This window comes from Opisthorchis viverrini, assembly GCF_000715545.1.
Source record: "Opisthorchis viverrini unplaced genomic scaffold opera_v5_12, whole genome shotgun sequence".
NCBI lineage: Eukaryota > Metazoa > Platyhelminthes > Trematoda > Opisthorchiida > Opisthorchiidae > Opisthorchis > Opisthorchis viverrini.
The window spans coordinates 700,190-715,820 of record NW_008751668.1 but is presented as its reverse complement, the minus strand read 5'-3'; the positions used below and the strand labels follow the sequence as shown (position 1 = coordinate 715,820).

General features: G+C 45.6%; 1 protein-coding gene across 1 annotated transcript; it reads right to left on the bottom strand.

The window, feature by feature from the left end:
• Positions 1-2,350: 2,350 nt before the first annotated feature.
• Positions 2,351-2,671, bottom strand: T265_12720 (hypothetical protein; the record flags this gene model as incomplete). Its single annotated transcript, XM_009165160.1, has 2 exons — positions 2,351-2,502; positions 2,540-2,671. Coding segments are annotated over 2 exons (243 nt in total), but the record flags the coding sequence as incomplete, so codon positions are not given.
• Positions 2,672-15,631: the final 12,960 nt, after the last annotated feature.

Genomic DNA, 15,631 nt, shown 5'->3' with positions numbered 1-15,631 from the left:
AGAAACTGAACTCTTGCCTATTAACGATGCCTCGCCATCCCATTCTAGTGCAGATCCAGGAAATCACTTGGACACTCTTATCCGACAACAGCGCACTCACCCATATAATCTACGCAACAGAGAGGCGTAAACGACTCCACGTAACTATTATAGCCTTTTATTTTTTTACATTCTTTCTCCGCAAAGTACACACTTATTCCAAGGCGGGGAGAATGTCATGACTATATAACCCATACATTTGCATAACCCATTAACTCGTGATTCTTACTCTATTTTCAGCTCATGTACTACAGTTATTAGACGATTAAAGCGTACATTACGTCTTCCTATTCTGTCTCCTTTCTAATCCCGTCCTGGAACTACTCGACTCTCGCAACATGCACATAGCACCAATAAGTCGTCAAATGGATAACGAGGGATTTTCTGTCTTCTTTGAAGGGGGTTGGATGCAAACCGTTCGATCCTTGTGCCTCTTCACGTTGTGCTTTAATTCTTCTCATAAAAGGAAAATAAGTTTAACACTTCATTTACCTCTAGGTTATTATGCAGCTCGAGATAGTTATGGTTAAAGCACGAACTTACTGACCGGAAAGTCCATGATTCAGACCCAAACCCGGCATCTCGACTGCTACTGTCTAGGCTGGGCAACCTGACAGCGTCTCGCACCCTCAGCACGATAGCCAAACCTTCCCTGTTCTCGCTTTCCCCTCGATCCTAGACTATCCGCTCCCGCGGTGACTCCTACGACCATACTTAAGCAAACTGCCCACAGTAGTCAAACGGACTGACTGACATGCAGTGAGCTTCTAACTCGGTCCAGTATTCTAGGAGGGTTCTGGAGGGCTCGTAAATCGCTTTTCCTTTTTTGCATTTTTATTTGGATACATTAACATTTATATGACCACGTGTTCTAATCGACTCGTCAAAACGGAACACACCAATGACAACTACCAAGCAAGCCATTCCTGACTGCTGGTTGATAGATATGAAAGCAGAGACTACCGAGCTAACGCATTTGATCCTTCCTTTCCAGCTTCCATTAAATCAATCTGCTCATCGGGATTAACATCAGAAGTCACAAATGGACGACCACTGGACCGTTATTTAGAATTATATCTTTCTGTGACTTTGTTAAAATCGTCTTTTTGCGATATGTAACACTGAACGTTTCGCCAAAAAGGTTCCTATATACTTCCTGTAGGTACAGCCCACTATAGGTTGGATCACCCAGTTGAATACGATACCTATAGGCCAAACAAACATCTACCTGTGTTTGAGTCTACGCTAAATCCCTCGTTACTGTCACATATCAAGGATTACACGACGGTTCGGGCATAACACAGTACAATATCTCTGTCCAGCTTGCTAACCGACCACTACAAAACGGAATATACAACGCACGGTTATTACTAGTCGTTTGGTATGGACTGTCTATATAGACCAAAAGCATCTTTGAGTTCAGGTACAAGCCCTAAACCTGCTGACCTACAACACTAGCCAATTCGATTCAGCGGTATTATGTGATGTGAGAATCTACCTTGACCCAGAACCCACTATTAAATCAGCCCCACCATCAAGCTCGTGTGCGGTCCGCCAAAGATTGCCTCCCCACACATCACTTTTGAAGGAAACCCTAGCTTCCAAAATGTCTGTGAACTTCAAATGACAGCCTGACTAACACATCTGATGGTATCACGATGAGAAGCTGAGGCATCCATCCACCGGATACCACCACAGGCAATAATTGTCTATGGAACCCGGAAACTGCTTGAGTTCACTAACACCCAACACCACATCCACTGAAGAATCCCAAACACCATTACCTTCAAAAGATCACCTATAATTGAGAACGATTTGCATCGATTTGGGCACAATGTTATCCCTTTAGTACCAAGCAATTGAGAAGCTATGCTCTGGTACATGGAGTAAGGCTGCTTATTGAAATAAAACTGAGTTGTTGGTCAAGAGCTCCTAAAAGTAACTACGTCAACGACCATTGGAAAGCTGCTCAGGGTTTACACCGTGGTCGATCAACACCAGATGACTTCAAGTGACTGCCACAAAATCGAAATACCGGTATGATCTGTGTTCGCAGTCGCCAAGAGTGTTACACGGATATTGGAAGAACTCAAACGACCAAAAACCGCAGGTAAGAAGAAAAGGTAGGTAACACTTTATTCTACTGTCTCTCTAAATCCACAGCGGCAAATAACATTCTCACTCCTCAGGGCCCCTGAGGTACGGTGGAGTTGGATATCCCCAGTATTGGCACATAGAAGCAAAAAAAGGCGTTTTTCCATCACCCCATGGAAGTGGCTGAAAGTAGGGTAACATCTTACAACGCGCCCACCTTAATGTATCTTGGCATCTTTCGAACATAGCTTGGACCCTCGATCTTCTCGCGCTCTTTACGCTCATGTTCTCGCCGAAAAACGAAAAAGAACGCCCAGACATTGGAAGGCAGCGCAACGGCAGTCACCAGAAATAAAAACATGCGTGTTCCTAAGAATATTAAAGATTGAAATTACACAATTCTCACGCTTCGGTGCAATTGTCGCTTCATGAAAGTGTAATTGGAAGTTCCTCTTTGAAGCCTGAAGTAGTGGGGCAGTGCTTAGGAGTCTCAGCATTTTATAGCCACCTATTTGAAGGACGCGCGCACTACGCCAGCTGAATTCAGATTCGCAAGTCAGGATTTTGACTAGAACGCAGTGAAAGCAATCTGGAGTCTTGCGCTTTGGATCTTGGCCTTGCTGTGGTGTCAGTGAGCATCACTTCAAGACACGTGAACATCGACATCTGTCCATCAAAACTTGCTCCGAAGGAATTATAATTAGTAAACCCAGTAGTTTAAATCGCAGGTCCCGCAGGTTAATAAAGAAAACGCAAGTCTTGTCATTCATTTGTCCCACATTGATTTCTTGGGGTTCGTTGATAGGTGCAAAGATTCCAAGTTGCAGAATAAGGCAATTGTGGGGAAGTCCACCCTCAGCGCCTCGGCTGTCTGGAGATGAGAATGGATCGTGAGTAAACGGGTTCCAGTCTGGTGTTCTAGGGTGGTTTCATTGGATTTAGTGCGCAGCCGGTAGATGGACCAACGTAAGGATCATAGGGAAGCAAGTGAAAGACAGCTGGTTGTCTCATATTCCGTTTCACTCATCTTAGAGAGCAAAGCCTTGGGCTCGTGTCTTGTGTGTGCGGTAGTCACAATAACCATGTTTTGAATTGTGTGGCCCAGTGAACAACAAGCAGTCCTGGTAACTGTTAACAGTAAATAGGAGACTAATTTATGGGTTTATGCAGTTAGACAGAGCGAGATAGTTCGGTGTGGCCAGATTGGTTCATTTGACCGCTGCATGAAACTGGCTACCTGAATAGGTTTTGGGGATGAAGCAGCTGGAGTCTTTATTGTTTGATGCACTGATAGAGCAAGGACAGTCCAGCTCAGCAGTGTCGTGAGGCTGTAAGTGCGGTACTGCCACTTATCTGGGAGAGATACTAAGAAATGTTTTGCGCAACTACCCTGGCCTGATCAATACTGACATGATTTTTTGGTAGGTAGACTGGGAACTGTGTTGTAACAACTGTGGAAAAGGAAATAAGTTCATTCGTCACACCATCCATTTTCTAAGTGTCCTTCGTCGAACCGAACAGTTCCTCACAATGTGCGTTAGCTATGATGAGATGCGACCACCTTCACGATTTCCACGAGTCGTTCAGGGACAGAGAAGGAAGATGACTTCAAAGAGCTGTCGCCATTCTGGCTAGGCCAGCAACATGACAGGTCACTTGGAGATGCCGCCGGTTCGTAAGTGCTATTTCTGTCCATTTATTCCTGAAATAATCCATCTGTTACCCTGGCTAGTGCATACCTGCCTGGTAGTTTGTTTGATGTGGTGACGTCCATCGACGACATGGTGGCAAATTGATAGCCGCTATGTTTTCTGCACTTAGGATTTTCCAGCTATCTTTGTAGCCGCTGCTATATAGAGATGGGTCTCGTGTTCGAAATACGGACGCAGAGTAAATTCCGGATACACAACCCTTATATTTCCTCAAAAAGACTGCGCTTTTACCCGGAATCACTGATTGTCACACTAAAGTGTCCTTGTGATGTAAATTAACGTGTGTCATGCACTAAACCTTGCCGAAGTTTTTTCGAATAAATGACCACTGACATTCAGTTATAGACGCCATGCGCCGCGGAACATCTGCACTTGTTTTCCCTTACGGTGGATAGTGTACAAAACTGACAAATTAACAGCCATCTTGCCGGTAGCTTTATTATAGCCCATATAGTTATCAGTAAGCGGATGTCCCGCATTATGTGACCATGATCCTCTGGAAGCTAAAAGTTAAACATACTACTACTAATAATAATAATAATGTTAATTCCCAACTTGTGGGTGGCATAGCGCCGAGAATGACCATGCGCTTACAGTCAGAATGGGGCATGACTGGAATAATCGCGGCCAGTGGGGATTCCGCGAAAAGGGGACAATTTCATGAAAAGTGAGGAGTATTCGATGAAATAATAATAACAGGTTTCTTTCGCAGCTTGTAGGGAACAATGGGCATTAGGTCCGACTAATTCAAAGACTCAATCGGTTGACATGAACTAGAACTGGAAAACCACTGCTGGCCATGAGTGACCTTGGGCGGTTGGGTAAACGGCCGGAGTCACAACGAGCAAAAGTGGAGGTGGAGATGGGATAATTCGAACTGGGAGAACACGGCAAGTTTAGTCTCAAAAATATGGTGCAATCTGAGAACAAGCAGACTCACTGGTTGCACTGTTTCTAGGAAAGTCAGGTGCAGGGGTTAGGTTGGAGGTGGACACAGAGGTGGCTGGATTCGAACGAGTAGTCCAACAGGTTGGAATGAATGTCATGGTGGTAGTTGGGGTCAATGAAGCGAGTAGGCAAGTGGAATCGGCTGGAAGGAGGAATGGAACAGTTGCGGGTGTGGTATCAAACTGAGTATGGCAGTGCCGTGCCAACATTGGCCTGATATGCTTCAGTTTTTGGACAGCCCCGTGACGGATGTCACATTTGAGATGATTTGGCTGGGGTGTATAGTTCATTGGTATTCACCTCATTTCACTACCAGAGCGCATTCTCCAGTTGATGATTTGCCCCACGAAACACTCTCACACATAACATCGCGGAACGCTTCTGCTCTACATGGCAGCCCACACCAACGCTCCGAGGCCGTTTAGCCACGGTGCGATCGCCATGAGTACCAAAAATTCCAGTCCTGCCGTCTCGTTGACAACTGCCATTTCACATCTCCTCCGCGACTTGCCTCTACCAGCGTCTGTATGCTGTCTGTCTGTTCGAATTGACTGAGCTGTCTTTACTAGTCTTACTTTCCCCCGACCAAAAAATGGTAGCTGGAGTATTTATTAATGCACAAACCTTACTTATGAGTGCTTGGATGGTTTTCCACCCTGCAGATCTGGCAGCATGCACGAGGGAAGAAAACATCGTGTGGTGGGCGTGTACGCCCTGCAGGGAGGGTCGCCCTGTTACGTTGCACCATGGTGCGTTCGTATACCCGCCACCCCTCCAGTAGCACGGGTGCATCGCCCATTGCCGGTGGTTCTGAGTGTGGCCTTTAAATTCAGGAAATCAAAAAAAGTACTGCTGACTTCTGTTTGTTGCTGGAGTTGGGCTCGCCTCGGTTGAGGTATGCATCTGGCAATACCATAAACCACAGATGAATAAACTATCCTCTCATCCTGGAAGAAAAAAAAACAATAAAAAATTAATTCACTTGGGACAGCTGAAAGATACTCTGCAAGTGCCCATGGCCCGCATCGGCGAGCACAGCTGTATGTTCCTTCGTCACAACAGGTGCTACACCGCACCAAAGCCCATTTCGTCATCCAAACAGAGAATATATCTACTCGCCGCTCCCAGTGATAGACACTGACTGGTGGTATGCACCCGCTATGCACCATCTACAGATTAGAGCTGATAGCAGTGCTTCGGGGACTGATCATACTTCTCTTGCACACACTTTCTCCCTTGGTATAACCCAACTCATGCAATAAATACCAGATCAGCCAGTTATCTTAGAGGTCCACTCACACCAGCCCTTAAGCATGTGATTCGATTACCACGCCTCTACGCGCTTTTATTGGCTTTTACTAGATCCCTTGCAATGTAATACCGTATGTTAGCAAACTCAACCCCTGGTCGCTAGCCACCTAAGTACAAGTTTATCTAATTCCTACTCCATATAATCACTTGTCATCACCCTAATTGCAGCAGACGTCAATTTTTGTGTTTATTAATACATATTATCCCATCTTATATCCCCCAAATTCACTATGTTTTGCGAATCTTCCCCCATCTTGACCCCAATACCACCATGACATTCATTCCAACCTGTTGGACTACTCGTTCGAATCCAGCCACCTCTGTGTCCACCTCCAACCTAACCCCCGCACCTGACTTTCCTAGAAACAGTGCAACCAGTGAGTCTGCTTGTTCTCAGATTGCACCATATTTTTGAGACTAAACTTGCCGTGTTCTCCCAGTTCGAATTATCCCATCTCCACCTCCACTTTTGCTCGTTGTGACTCCGGCCGTTTACCCAACCGCCCAAGGTCACTCATGGCCAGCAGTGGTTTTCCAGTTCTAGTTCATGTCAACCGATTGAGTCTTTGAATTAGTCGGACCTAATGCCCATTGTTCCCTACAAGCTGCGAAAGAAACCTGTTATTATTATTTCATCGAATACTCCTCACTTTTCATGAAATTGTCCCCTTTTCGCGGAATCCCCACTGGCCGCGATTATTCCAGTCATGCCCCATTCTGACTGTAAGCGCTTGGTCATTCTCGGCGGTATGCCACCCACAAGTTGGCGGAACGCTTCTGCTCTACATGGCAGCCCACACCAACGCTCCGAGGCCGTTTAGCCACGGTGCGATCGCCATGAGTACCAAAAATTCCAGTCCTGCCGTCTCGTTGACAACTGCCATTTCACATCTCCTCCGCGACTTGCCTCTACCAGCGTCTGTATGCTGTCTGTCTGTTCGAATTGACTGAGCTGTCTTTACTAGTCTTACTTTCCCCCGACCAAAAAATGGTAGCTGGAGTATTTATTAATGCACAAACCTTACTTATGAGTGCTTGGATGGTTTTCCACCCTGCAGATCTGGCAGCATGCACGAGGGAAGAAAACATCGTGTGGTGGGCGTGTACGCCCTGCAGGGAGGGTCGCCCTGTTACGTTGCACCATGGTGCGTTCGTATACCCGCCACCCCTCCAGTAGCACGGGTGCATCGCCCATTGCCGGTGGTTCTGAGTGTGGCCTTTAAATTCAGGAAATCAAAAAAAGTACTGCTGACTTCTGTTTGTTGCTGGAGTTGGGCTCGCCTCGGTTGAGGTATGCATCTGGCAATACCATAAACCACAGATGAATAAACTATCCTCTCATCCTGGAAGAAAAAAAAACAATAAAAAATTAGTTCACTTGGGACAGCTGAAAGATACTCTGCAAGTGCCCATGGCCCGCATCGGCGAGCACAGCTGTATGTTCCTTCGTCACAACAGGTGCTACACCGCACCAAAGCCCATTTCGTCATCCAAACAGAGAATATATCTACTCGCCGCTCCCAGTGATAGACACTGACTGGTGGTATGCACCCGCTATGCACCATCTACAGATTAGAGCTGATAGCAGTGCTTCGGGGACTGATCATACTTCTCTTGCACACACTTTCTCCCTTGGTATAACCCAACTCATGCAATAAATACCAGATCAGCCAGTTATCTTAGAGGTCCACTCACACCAGCCCTTAAGCATGTGATTCGATTACCACGCCTCTACGCGCTTTTATTGGCTTTTACTAGATCCCTTGCAATGTAATACCGTATGTTAGCAAACTCAACCCCTGGTCGCTAGCCACCTAAGTACAAGTTTATCTAATTCCTACTCCATATAATCACTTGTCATCACCCTAATTGCAGCAGACGTCAATGTTTGTGTTTATTAATACATATTATCCCATTTTATATCCCCCCAACTTCACTATGTTTTGCGAATCTTCCCCCATCCCATCCTCTTCCCAAGCTTTGAACTTCAGTAGTGCCCGTTTTGGACGACCTGGTTAGCTGACATCCACTCCACCTGGCCTATGATCTACAACTCCGGGATCGCCAAGCGGACCACAAAAACCCTACAATCCCATATCGGCTTCGTTTCACCTTGTCCTTCTGACCAGGGTGAATACCAATGAACTATACACCCCAGCCAAATCATCTCAAATGTGACATCCGTCACGGGGCTGTCCAAAAACTGAAGCATATCAGGCCAATGTTGGCACGGCACTGCCATACTCAGTTTGATACCACACCCGCAACTGTTCCATTCCTCCTTCCAGCCGATTCCACTTGCCTACTCGCTTCATTGACCCCAACTACCACCATGACATTCATTCCAACCTGTTGGACTACTCGTTCGAATCCAGCCACCTCTGTGTCCACCTCCAACCTAACCCCTGCACCTGACTTTCCTAGAAACAGTGCAACCAGTGAGTCTGCTTGTTCTCAGATTGCACCATATTTTTGAGACTAAACTTGCCGTGTTCTCCCAGTTCGAATTATCCCATCTCCACCTCCACTTTTGCTCGTTGTGACTCCGGCCGTTTACCCAACCGCCCAAGGTCACTCATGGCCAGCAGTGGTTTTCCAGTTCTAGTTCATGTCAACCGATTGAGTCTTTGAATTAGTCGGACCTAATGCCCATTGTTCCCTACAAGCTGCGAAAGAAACCTGTTATTATTATTTCATCGAATACTCCTCACTTTTCATGAAATTGTCCCCTTTTCGCGGAATCCCCACTGGCCGCGATTATTCCAGTCATGCCCCATTCTGACTGTAAGCGCTTGGTCATTCTCGGCGGTATGCCACCCACAAGTTGGAATAAACCTTATTATTATTTTTTCAGCCTGGTTATGGGGACAAGTTGGAACGAACCCGTATGGGGTTTGTAGGGGTTTGTGGTTCGCTTGGCGATCTCGGTGTTGTAGTGCATAGGCCAGTTGGAGTGAATGTCAGCTAACCAGATTGTGCAAAACGGGCACTTCCGAAGTTCAAAGTTTGGGAAGACGATGAGATGGGAGGAGATTCACAAAACATTGTTTACCCCACTAAAATTCACAATTTTGTTTCGATCGAAGTCCGCAACGCTGCAAATGTCACAGAACGGCTCTCTTTGATATCCCTTAACTTCACTCCCTAGCGCAGAAGTACGATATCCAACTGCGCTTCTCGGGTTCGCCCCTCGCTTGTGCTGTAGCGTAGCCAGCACGAACTGTCCTTCACCCTTAGAATGCCCATCATGCTGAATCCATTTGAATTACCTGCTCGAGTATTAAATTATGCCCTTCATCTAGCCCAGGAGGTGAAATACGACCAGATTTCTTGGGATCTCCTCAATTTTCACTGGCCTGAATTCGACGTCGGTAACTAGAATTGTTCTCCTGGCTTTTATTTTGACCTCGCGCCAAGCCGTCATCAAAACCATCATGGCCAAAAATTCAGTTTTACTGGTATTCACTGCTTCAGTGAGATGAAAGCGCAGCCAGACGAACTTTCCTTCACCCTGAGAATGCCCATCATGCTGAATCCATTTGAATTACCTGCTCGAGTATTAAATTATGCCCTTCATCTAGCCCAGGAGGTGAAGTACGACCAGATTTCTTGGGATCTCCTCAATTTTCACTGGCCTGAATTCGACGTCGGTAACTAGAATTGTTCTCCTGGCTTTTATTTTGACCTCGCGCCAAGCCGTCATCAAAACCATCATGGCCAAAAATTCAGTTTTACTGGTATTCACTGCTTCAGTGAGATGAAAGTTCTTTGTGGTACACACACAGTTGATTCGAAAAAGTTCACTTAGTAAACGGTGTTGACTGGCCGCAAACACAGCCTCCTGGAGGTGGGTCATATGCTGAGCGTTTTTCCGGACTAAGTGATCAACGAATATGTTCCGATTTTGTTATCTTTTTACGCTCACTTTTTCCGCTTCTACTTCACTATTGTGCCCTTTGGATTTTCATAATCGTACAATTTTACAGGGATTACAATGGTGGAGAAGGTAGCGCGATTCTCCAGACGGCCGCTGAGAGACGTTGGGATAAATTAAGAGCCTCATCTGTGTGACCGGTGGTCAGCTGGTACTTCAGATAGCCATTATGGTGGTTGGTTTGTACAAACCACTGTGTTTGTGGTATACATTTCGATGGTCCGCTTTTATGGTACCCTTTTTGATGAGGGAGTTAATTTACGAAGGAAAGTGTCTCCACCGATCTTCAGTTTGTGCGCACACAAAACTCGATAGGAATCGCGCAACCAATGACCATTTCTAAATCAAACTCAAAGTCCACAAATGGAGGCTAATGTTTGCACTGACTTTTGAAGTTGGAGCACCTCACGTTTCATACCAAAGCATGCGAAAACAAACAGCCTAAGTTAATTTGTTAACAATTACGGAGAATCCAGACGGGTCTCTCGACCATTAGGAAGTTTGCTTCGATTGCTATTATCTCATTATTTCTCCCCAAGTGACCGAACGCAGATAGTGAGCATAAGATCATTGAAGTGAATCGATACAGAAATTTGAAACGAGTTCATCTGTGTCTTCAAAATGCGTCTTCCCAAAACGATGTATATGAAACGAAAAGCACCCAAGTCCGCTATGCGTCTCTTCCTGCGTGCTGCATACCGTGGGTGCACCACCATAGGAAACGAAGAACGTGTCCGCACTGGGATGTATAGTTCTGTCAACAGGAAATGTGTTCGCTTGTCCGTTGACTGAAGAGGAGGAGTAGCAGTGTGAATTGGCCTGCACCCAGGACAGTTAGGCCGGTGATCAACATTTGTACCGGCAGGATGCGAATTATTTTAGCTAGCAAAGCTATCGATATATATTCACTTCCCTAAATGATCATTTAATCATTCACGACTTTGTCAGCAATCGCGGGCAATCCGAAGATGCCAGTGGTCTTCTTTGAATGGTAGGTAGTAATAAGCACCAAAAAGTGCTCATTTAAGAGTTCATCGAAATAGTTTGTGTTTAGTATTTGTCAAAGTTTCGTTAGGCCTTGTGATGGAAAAAAATCGTGAAAATGTTTTTAATTTCTTTTGACAAATAACACCTTTCTGCATGTATGGGCTCTCATAGTAAGCCTGCCACACATGATCACTGCCAGTGACTTAATATTCTCCGCGGATTCACGGATTCATTAAATGATACCTGGATCATGGCTTTTGCTCAAGCTTCCAGAGTCGTGTTCGTTCTGGTCGCCAAGTGGATTTCTGTGAGAGCTTTAACTGTAATGCACAAGCGATAGAGGGAGCTAACACTGCTTCTTAAGCTCTCAAAACTGCACAGTAATCTCTCAGGGTGAGGACCTGAGTAAAAAAACATCTAAAATACTTTGAACTGATTACTGGGTGCAGCGTGAGTAGCCTCTAGAAGGATGTTATTCCACTTACCAGAAATTCAGTGAGATAAAAGATGATCGCTTATTAAATGTGCGCTCTGAACCTTAAGATATCCCTATCATGTCTCTAACGTTCAGTAGTTGGGTTAACGGTGGAAAACTGGTTCTCTCAACCCTGTTTGATCAGGGCATAAGTAGGTACTAGGTCACCTCGGCGGAGATGATATTCTAAGAAAAAAAGATCGGAAATTCCAAGACGCTTTCATGATCACCGGACTTGGGACCAGCATCAATTACCGTGGTGGCCCACTGAACATGAAAAATGAGGGTTATGTCATTCTTGCGTATTGCATAGACAACTTGGTTATCATATCCAAGGAGCGGTATGGTATAGGTTCTACTACTATGAAAAGAATGCGGAAGTGTGGGACACGGTAAACGAAATCGTGATTTAAGATTACGTGCCTTTGTAGCTAGCGTGTGCGAACAAACCTGTAACCGGAAAGCATTGAGGCTGGTAATATTTCCGTTTTTGGAGCCTGCTGAGGTAAAACAATGTTCACAAAACCATCAGTTTTAACGGTTTACTCAGCCTTATTCAGATAGCGGGTGAAAATGTTGCAGAGGAAGACAGGTTTCTGGTGATAAGCTATGATGAACAATAGCTCACAGACTGTGAGGATACCGATGGCTTTCTCATTACAGACGCTTTGCAGAAACAGGCGCCAACTAACCTTGAAAGCCGGGTGAATATGGAGCGAGGGTAGCTTGAAGTATGCGAGGAAAAGAGATCAGAGGAAATCGTAGCTTGCATGGTTTTGCTGCAGGTTTGGACGATGAGATGACCTGAGGATGACGAAGTTGCAACTTAATAAAATGGGTGGAGGCCTTGTGAAACTTATGCTAGACTTGATTTTTTACTCTGTTATGAATTAGGCTTTGGAGTCATAGGAGGATTTTGCTAGAGATATGATGCAACAATAGCAGGGTATGAAAGATGTTAGGAGGGATGCACGCATCTGGTTATTGACGGGGTTTGGAAGGGAAGCATATTGTGCAGAAAGATTGGGTACATTTTCAAGGAAGGTGACGGCTGAAAGGCTGACCAGGCGTGTCCAATCTGAATACAGGAGCGCCGAGCCGGTGGATTTTAGGGTAGCGCGATCCATCTTACGCTTAGTAAACAATGACGAAAAGGGTAGCATTACGGCGATGCATGCTACTTGGTCATCGTTGTGACTAGCACGATCAGACAATCAGCACGATCAGCACGATCCTCAGTTTTAATATCACCCTTATCAGAGACAGTCAGTTGATATCTGGGATGCCTGTCTCGGTCACCAATGCACTCGGATAGTTTAGACATGCCTGTTAAAGTGTAGAAGGGTGGCAATACGTTGGGATAACCAAAGAGTTAGATGAGCCCCAACCCTCATGACAGAAATGGAAAAGAGCCATGTGGTAGAGGGCGGCCTTCAAAGTGTTGGTGTGCCTGAGGACCACAAACGAGTCAGTGCTTCAGCGGAAGCACGGGAGGTGGCAATTATTGTTCAAGTAAAGAGCGTCTAGTTGGTGATAGTGTTACCGACGCTGACTACGGGATGGCTTCAAGTCATAGCGGGAACGATGGAGCTGTTGTTTTTATTAATCTACATGGTATCCATATCGGAAGCCCAAGTGGAGTGTAGTTGGGATTTGGTGCTCCGAAGGACTAGATTTGAAGCCAAGTACCCACACGCTCACAGGATGTTTGCTAAGGCTATATCCAATGGCACATGTTTGAAAATACATGGAGTCCTTAAATCCAAGGGTTCAAGTCTACACAAACTGGTCTCACGTCTGCTTGTATGAATACCCATCCTCAACTTTAACTTCGCTACTTCCAATAAAGGGTTTCATCACTAAATCTCGGCACTGCAATGTAAGCCGACGCACGGATCTTTCATTATCCTCAGTCCTTCCTGTTCGCGCAAACCTAAAATGTATTGTTCAACCGCGAACTGGATGTGGAAACTATTTTATCGCTTTGGCAAGTTTCGCACTGAAGCCAAAGAATTCGTCACAGCTAGTTGGTTTCTTGTTTTTTATGGCAGTGAGCATAAGTTATATCTGGCTGAAGGCAGGGCTTGATCTTCATCGATATATCGAGCCACCAACATCGCCTTGGGATGAACCATCGAGTTTGAGCACAAATTAAATGGACCGAGACGGTCTTGTGGGTGCACGTGACACGCTTGTCTAGGAAATATTAGAGATATGGTGAACCGCGGGTAAGCCACCAGCCTGAGTATGGTCGTCACAGTACCGTCATCGCGACACCGTACTTCAGTTCGTGGACAGCCCCGTTAATATACATTATGGATAAGCCATTTAGTGTTATCATTGGATTTAGGTTACTCTTGGTTCCATGAGAGTCCACGGTGGTACATCGCTGCCATTCAAACGAGGAAATAATGCAGCCGTGTTAAGATTTAGGGCTTCAAAGTGTCAGAAAAGTCTGCCAGAAAGCATGTTGCTGCGAGTTAGAATGCCGCCTGAAGTAACAGACAGCCAGAAGTTGTCACGGATTCACGGATTGATACACAGGATCAAGGCTTTTGCCCAAGTTTCTTGGGTCGGTTTTGTTCTTGTCGGTCACAATCCTTCACTGGTTCAATGAGGCGACACTGCCCGATTTTAAAACGATAACTGATAGTAAGGCGCGGATAATAGGTGTGTGATCGCTGCGGACTGATGTGGACATATATGAGAATAATGGACCGCATTGGTTAGGTTGTGCGCAACTAAGATACCTTGGAACTTGCAGATACAGAAAGCTCAAAAAGCCTCCGTACACAAAGCGGTGTCCGTCGAGGGTGCCTCCCCTCAATTCCTAATTTTCTGATCGACGAGATAATGAGACGAACTCTGAAATGTTCCCTAAACTCGGTTTTTCTATATCCTCTGGCAAAAATCTTGTTGGTATGGAGCATGCCGATACTGTCCTCATCTTTGAAGAGAAGAAAAGGCGCGGGCATTTTTGAGTGAATTAACCAATGTCACCCCGTTTTTTGGTATGCGCTTTGCACCCACGTAGCGGCAGGTTATCATAAAGATGTTTATTCCCAGGTGGCGGATGACGTACCGCCAGGCATGATCACAAGGCTACAGTCAGAAAAAGCGTGAGTTTTTTCGTAGTTGCAGGCAATCGAAAAAGTGTGTGATAGGGTGCAGTCAAGAGCAGGGAGAGCGTAGTTGCAGGCGTGCTATCACAGTAGGTATGGTATTGCTATGCCAAGGTTGCACTGATATATTTCGTCCTCCACACAGCTCCGTGACAGATGTTTCTTTGGATATGATTGGGCCGGAACGTGCAATCCTGTGGGCAGCAGAATATTTTTATTTGGTCGAGGGCATCCGTAGGGGCAGAATGTTTACCGCATTAACAGAGTGACAACCACTGATTAAATGAAACAGGATAGGGGAAATTTGTACTAAGTGGACTAGTATTCAAGCGCAGGTTGGGTTTACTTATATATGCCATTATCGTACAACAGCTCTAGGGCAAACCGATATAGGCACGCAGAGGGGGGGTTTAGTCGATGGAACCAAACATATAAGTAGTAACGGAAGTAGGACTTCCGAGAAGATGTACTAATTTATCTGTTAGTTATTACGCGAGTTGGGCAGTACCATTATTCAGGAGAGGATGAGTGAACGTAGGAAGAGTGGTAGCCAGTACCCGAAGCACTGCACTCGGGCATGCAGTCTCCGAACACAGTACTTGCAGTCCAAGGAGAGGCTTGCGAATTTGTGGGGCGTTTGAAATACATTCAAAGTTGTATTAGTTTTCACTGCAGTGTGTCAAAAGAGGTCAACGCATGGATCTGCAAGGCTCGAATTGCGTTTGCCAAGTTCAAACAATTACGATGTCAAAACAGTGTATTCCTGAATGTCGAGAAACATGTGGATCCGGCTGCAATACGAGCCATTTTTGGTATCGCGGAGAGGCTTGGTCTATCCGAGCAGCCGCACTAAAACTTCTTTAGTTGCTTCACAACCGTCATCCCGGTAGTATAGCTCGTGTGGGTCGGTGTCGGTGGATCTGTTACGGGACAATTAAACACGATGTTTCGGTTGTATACCAAGGAATTCCACTGATGAATGTGTCCAATACAATGAGGTGCATTACTT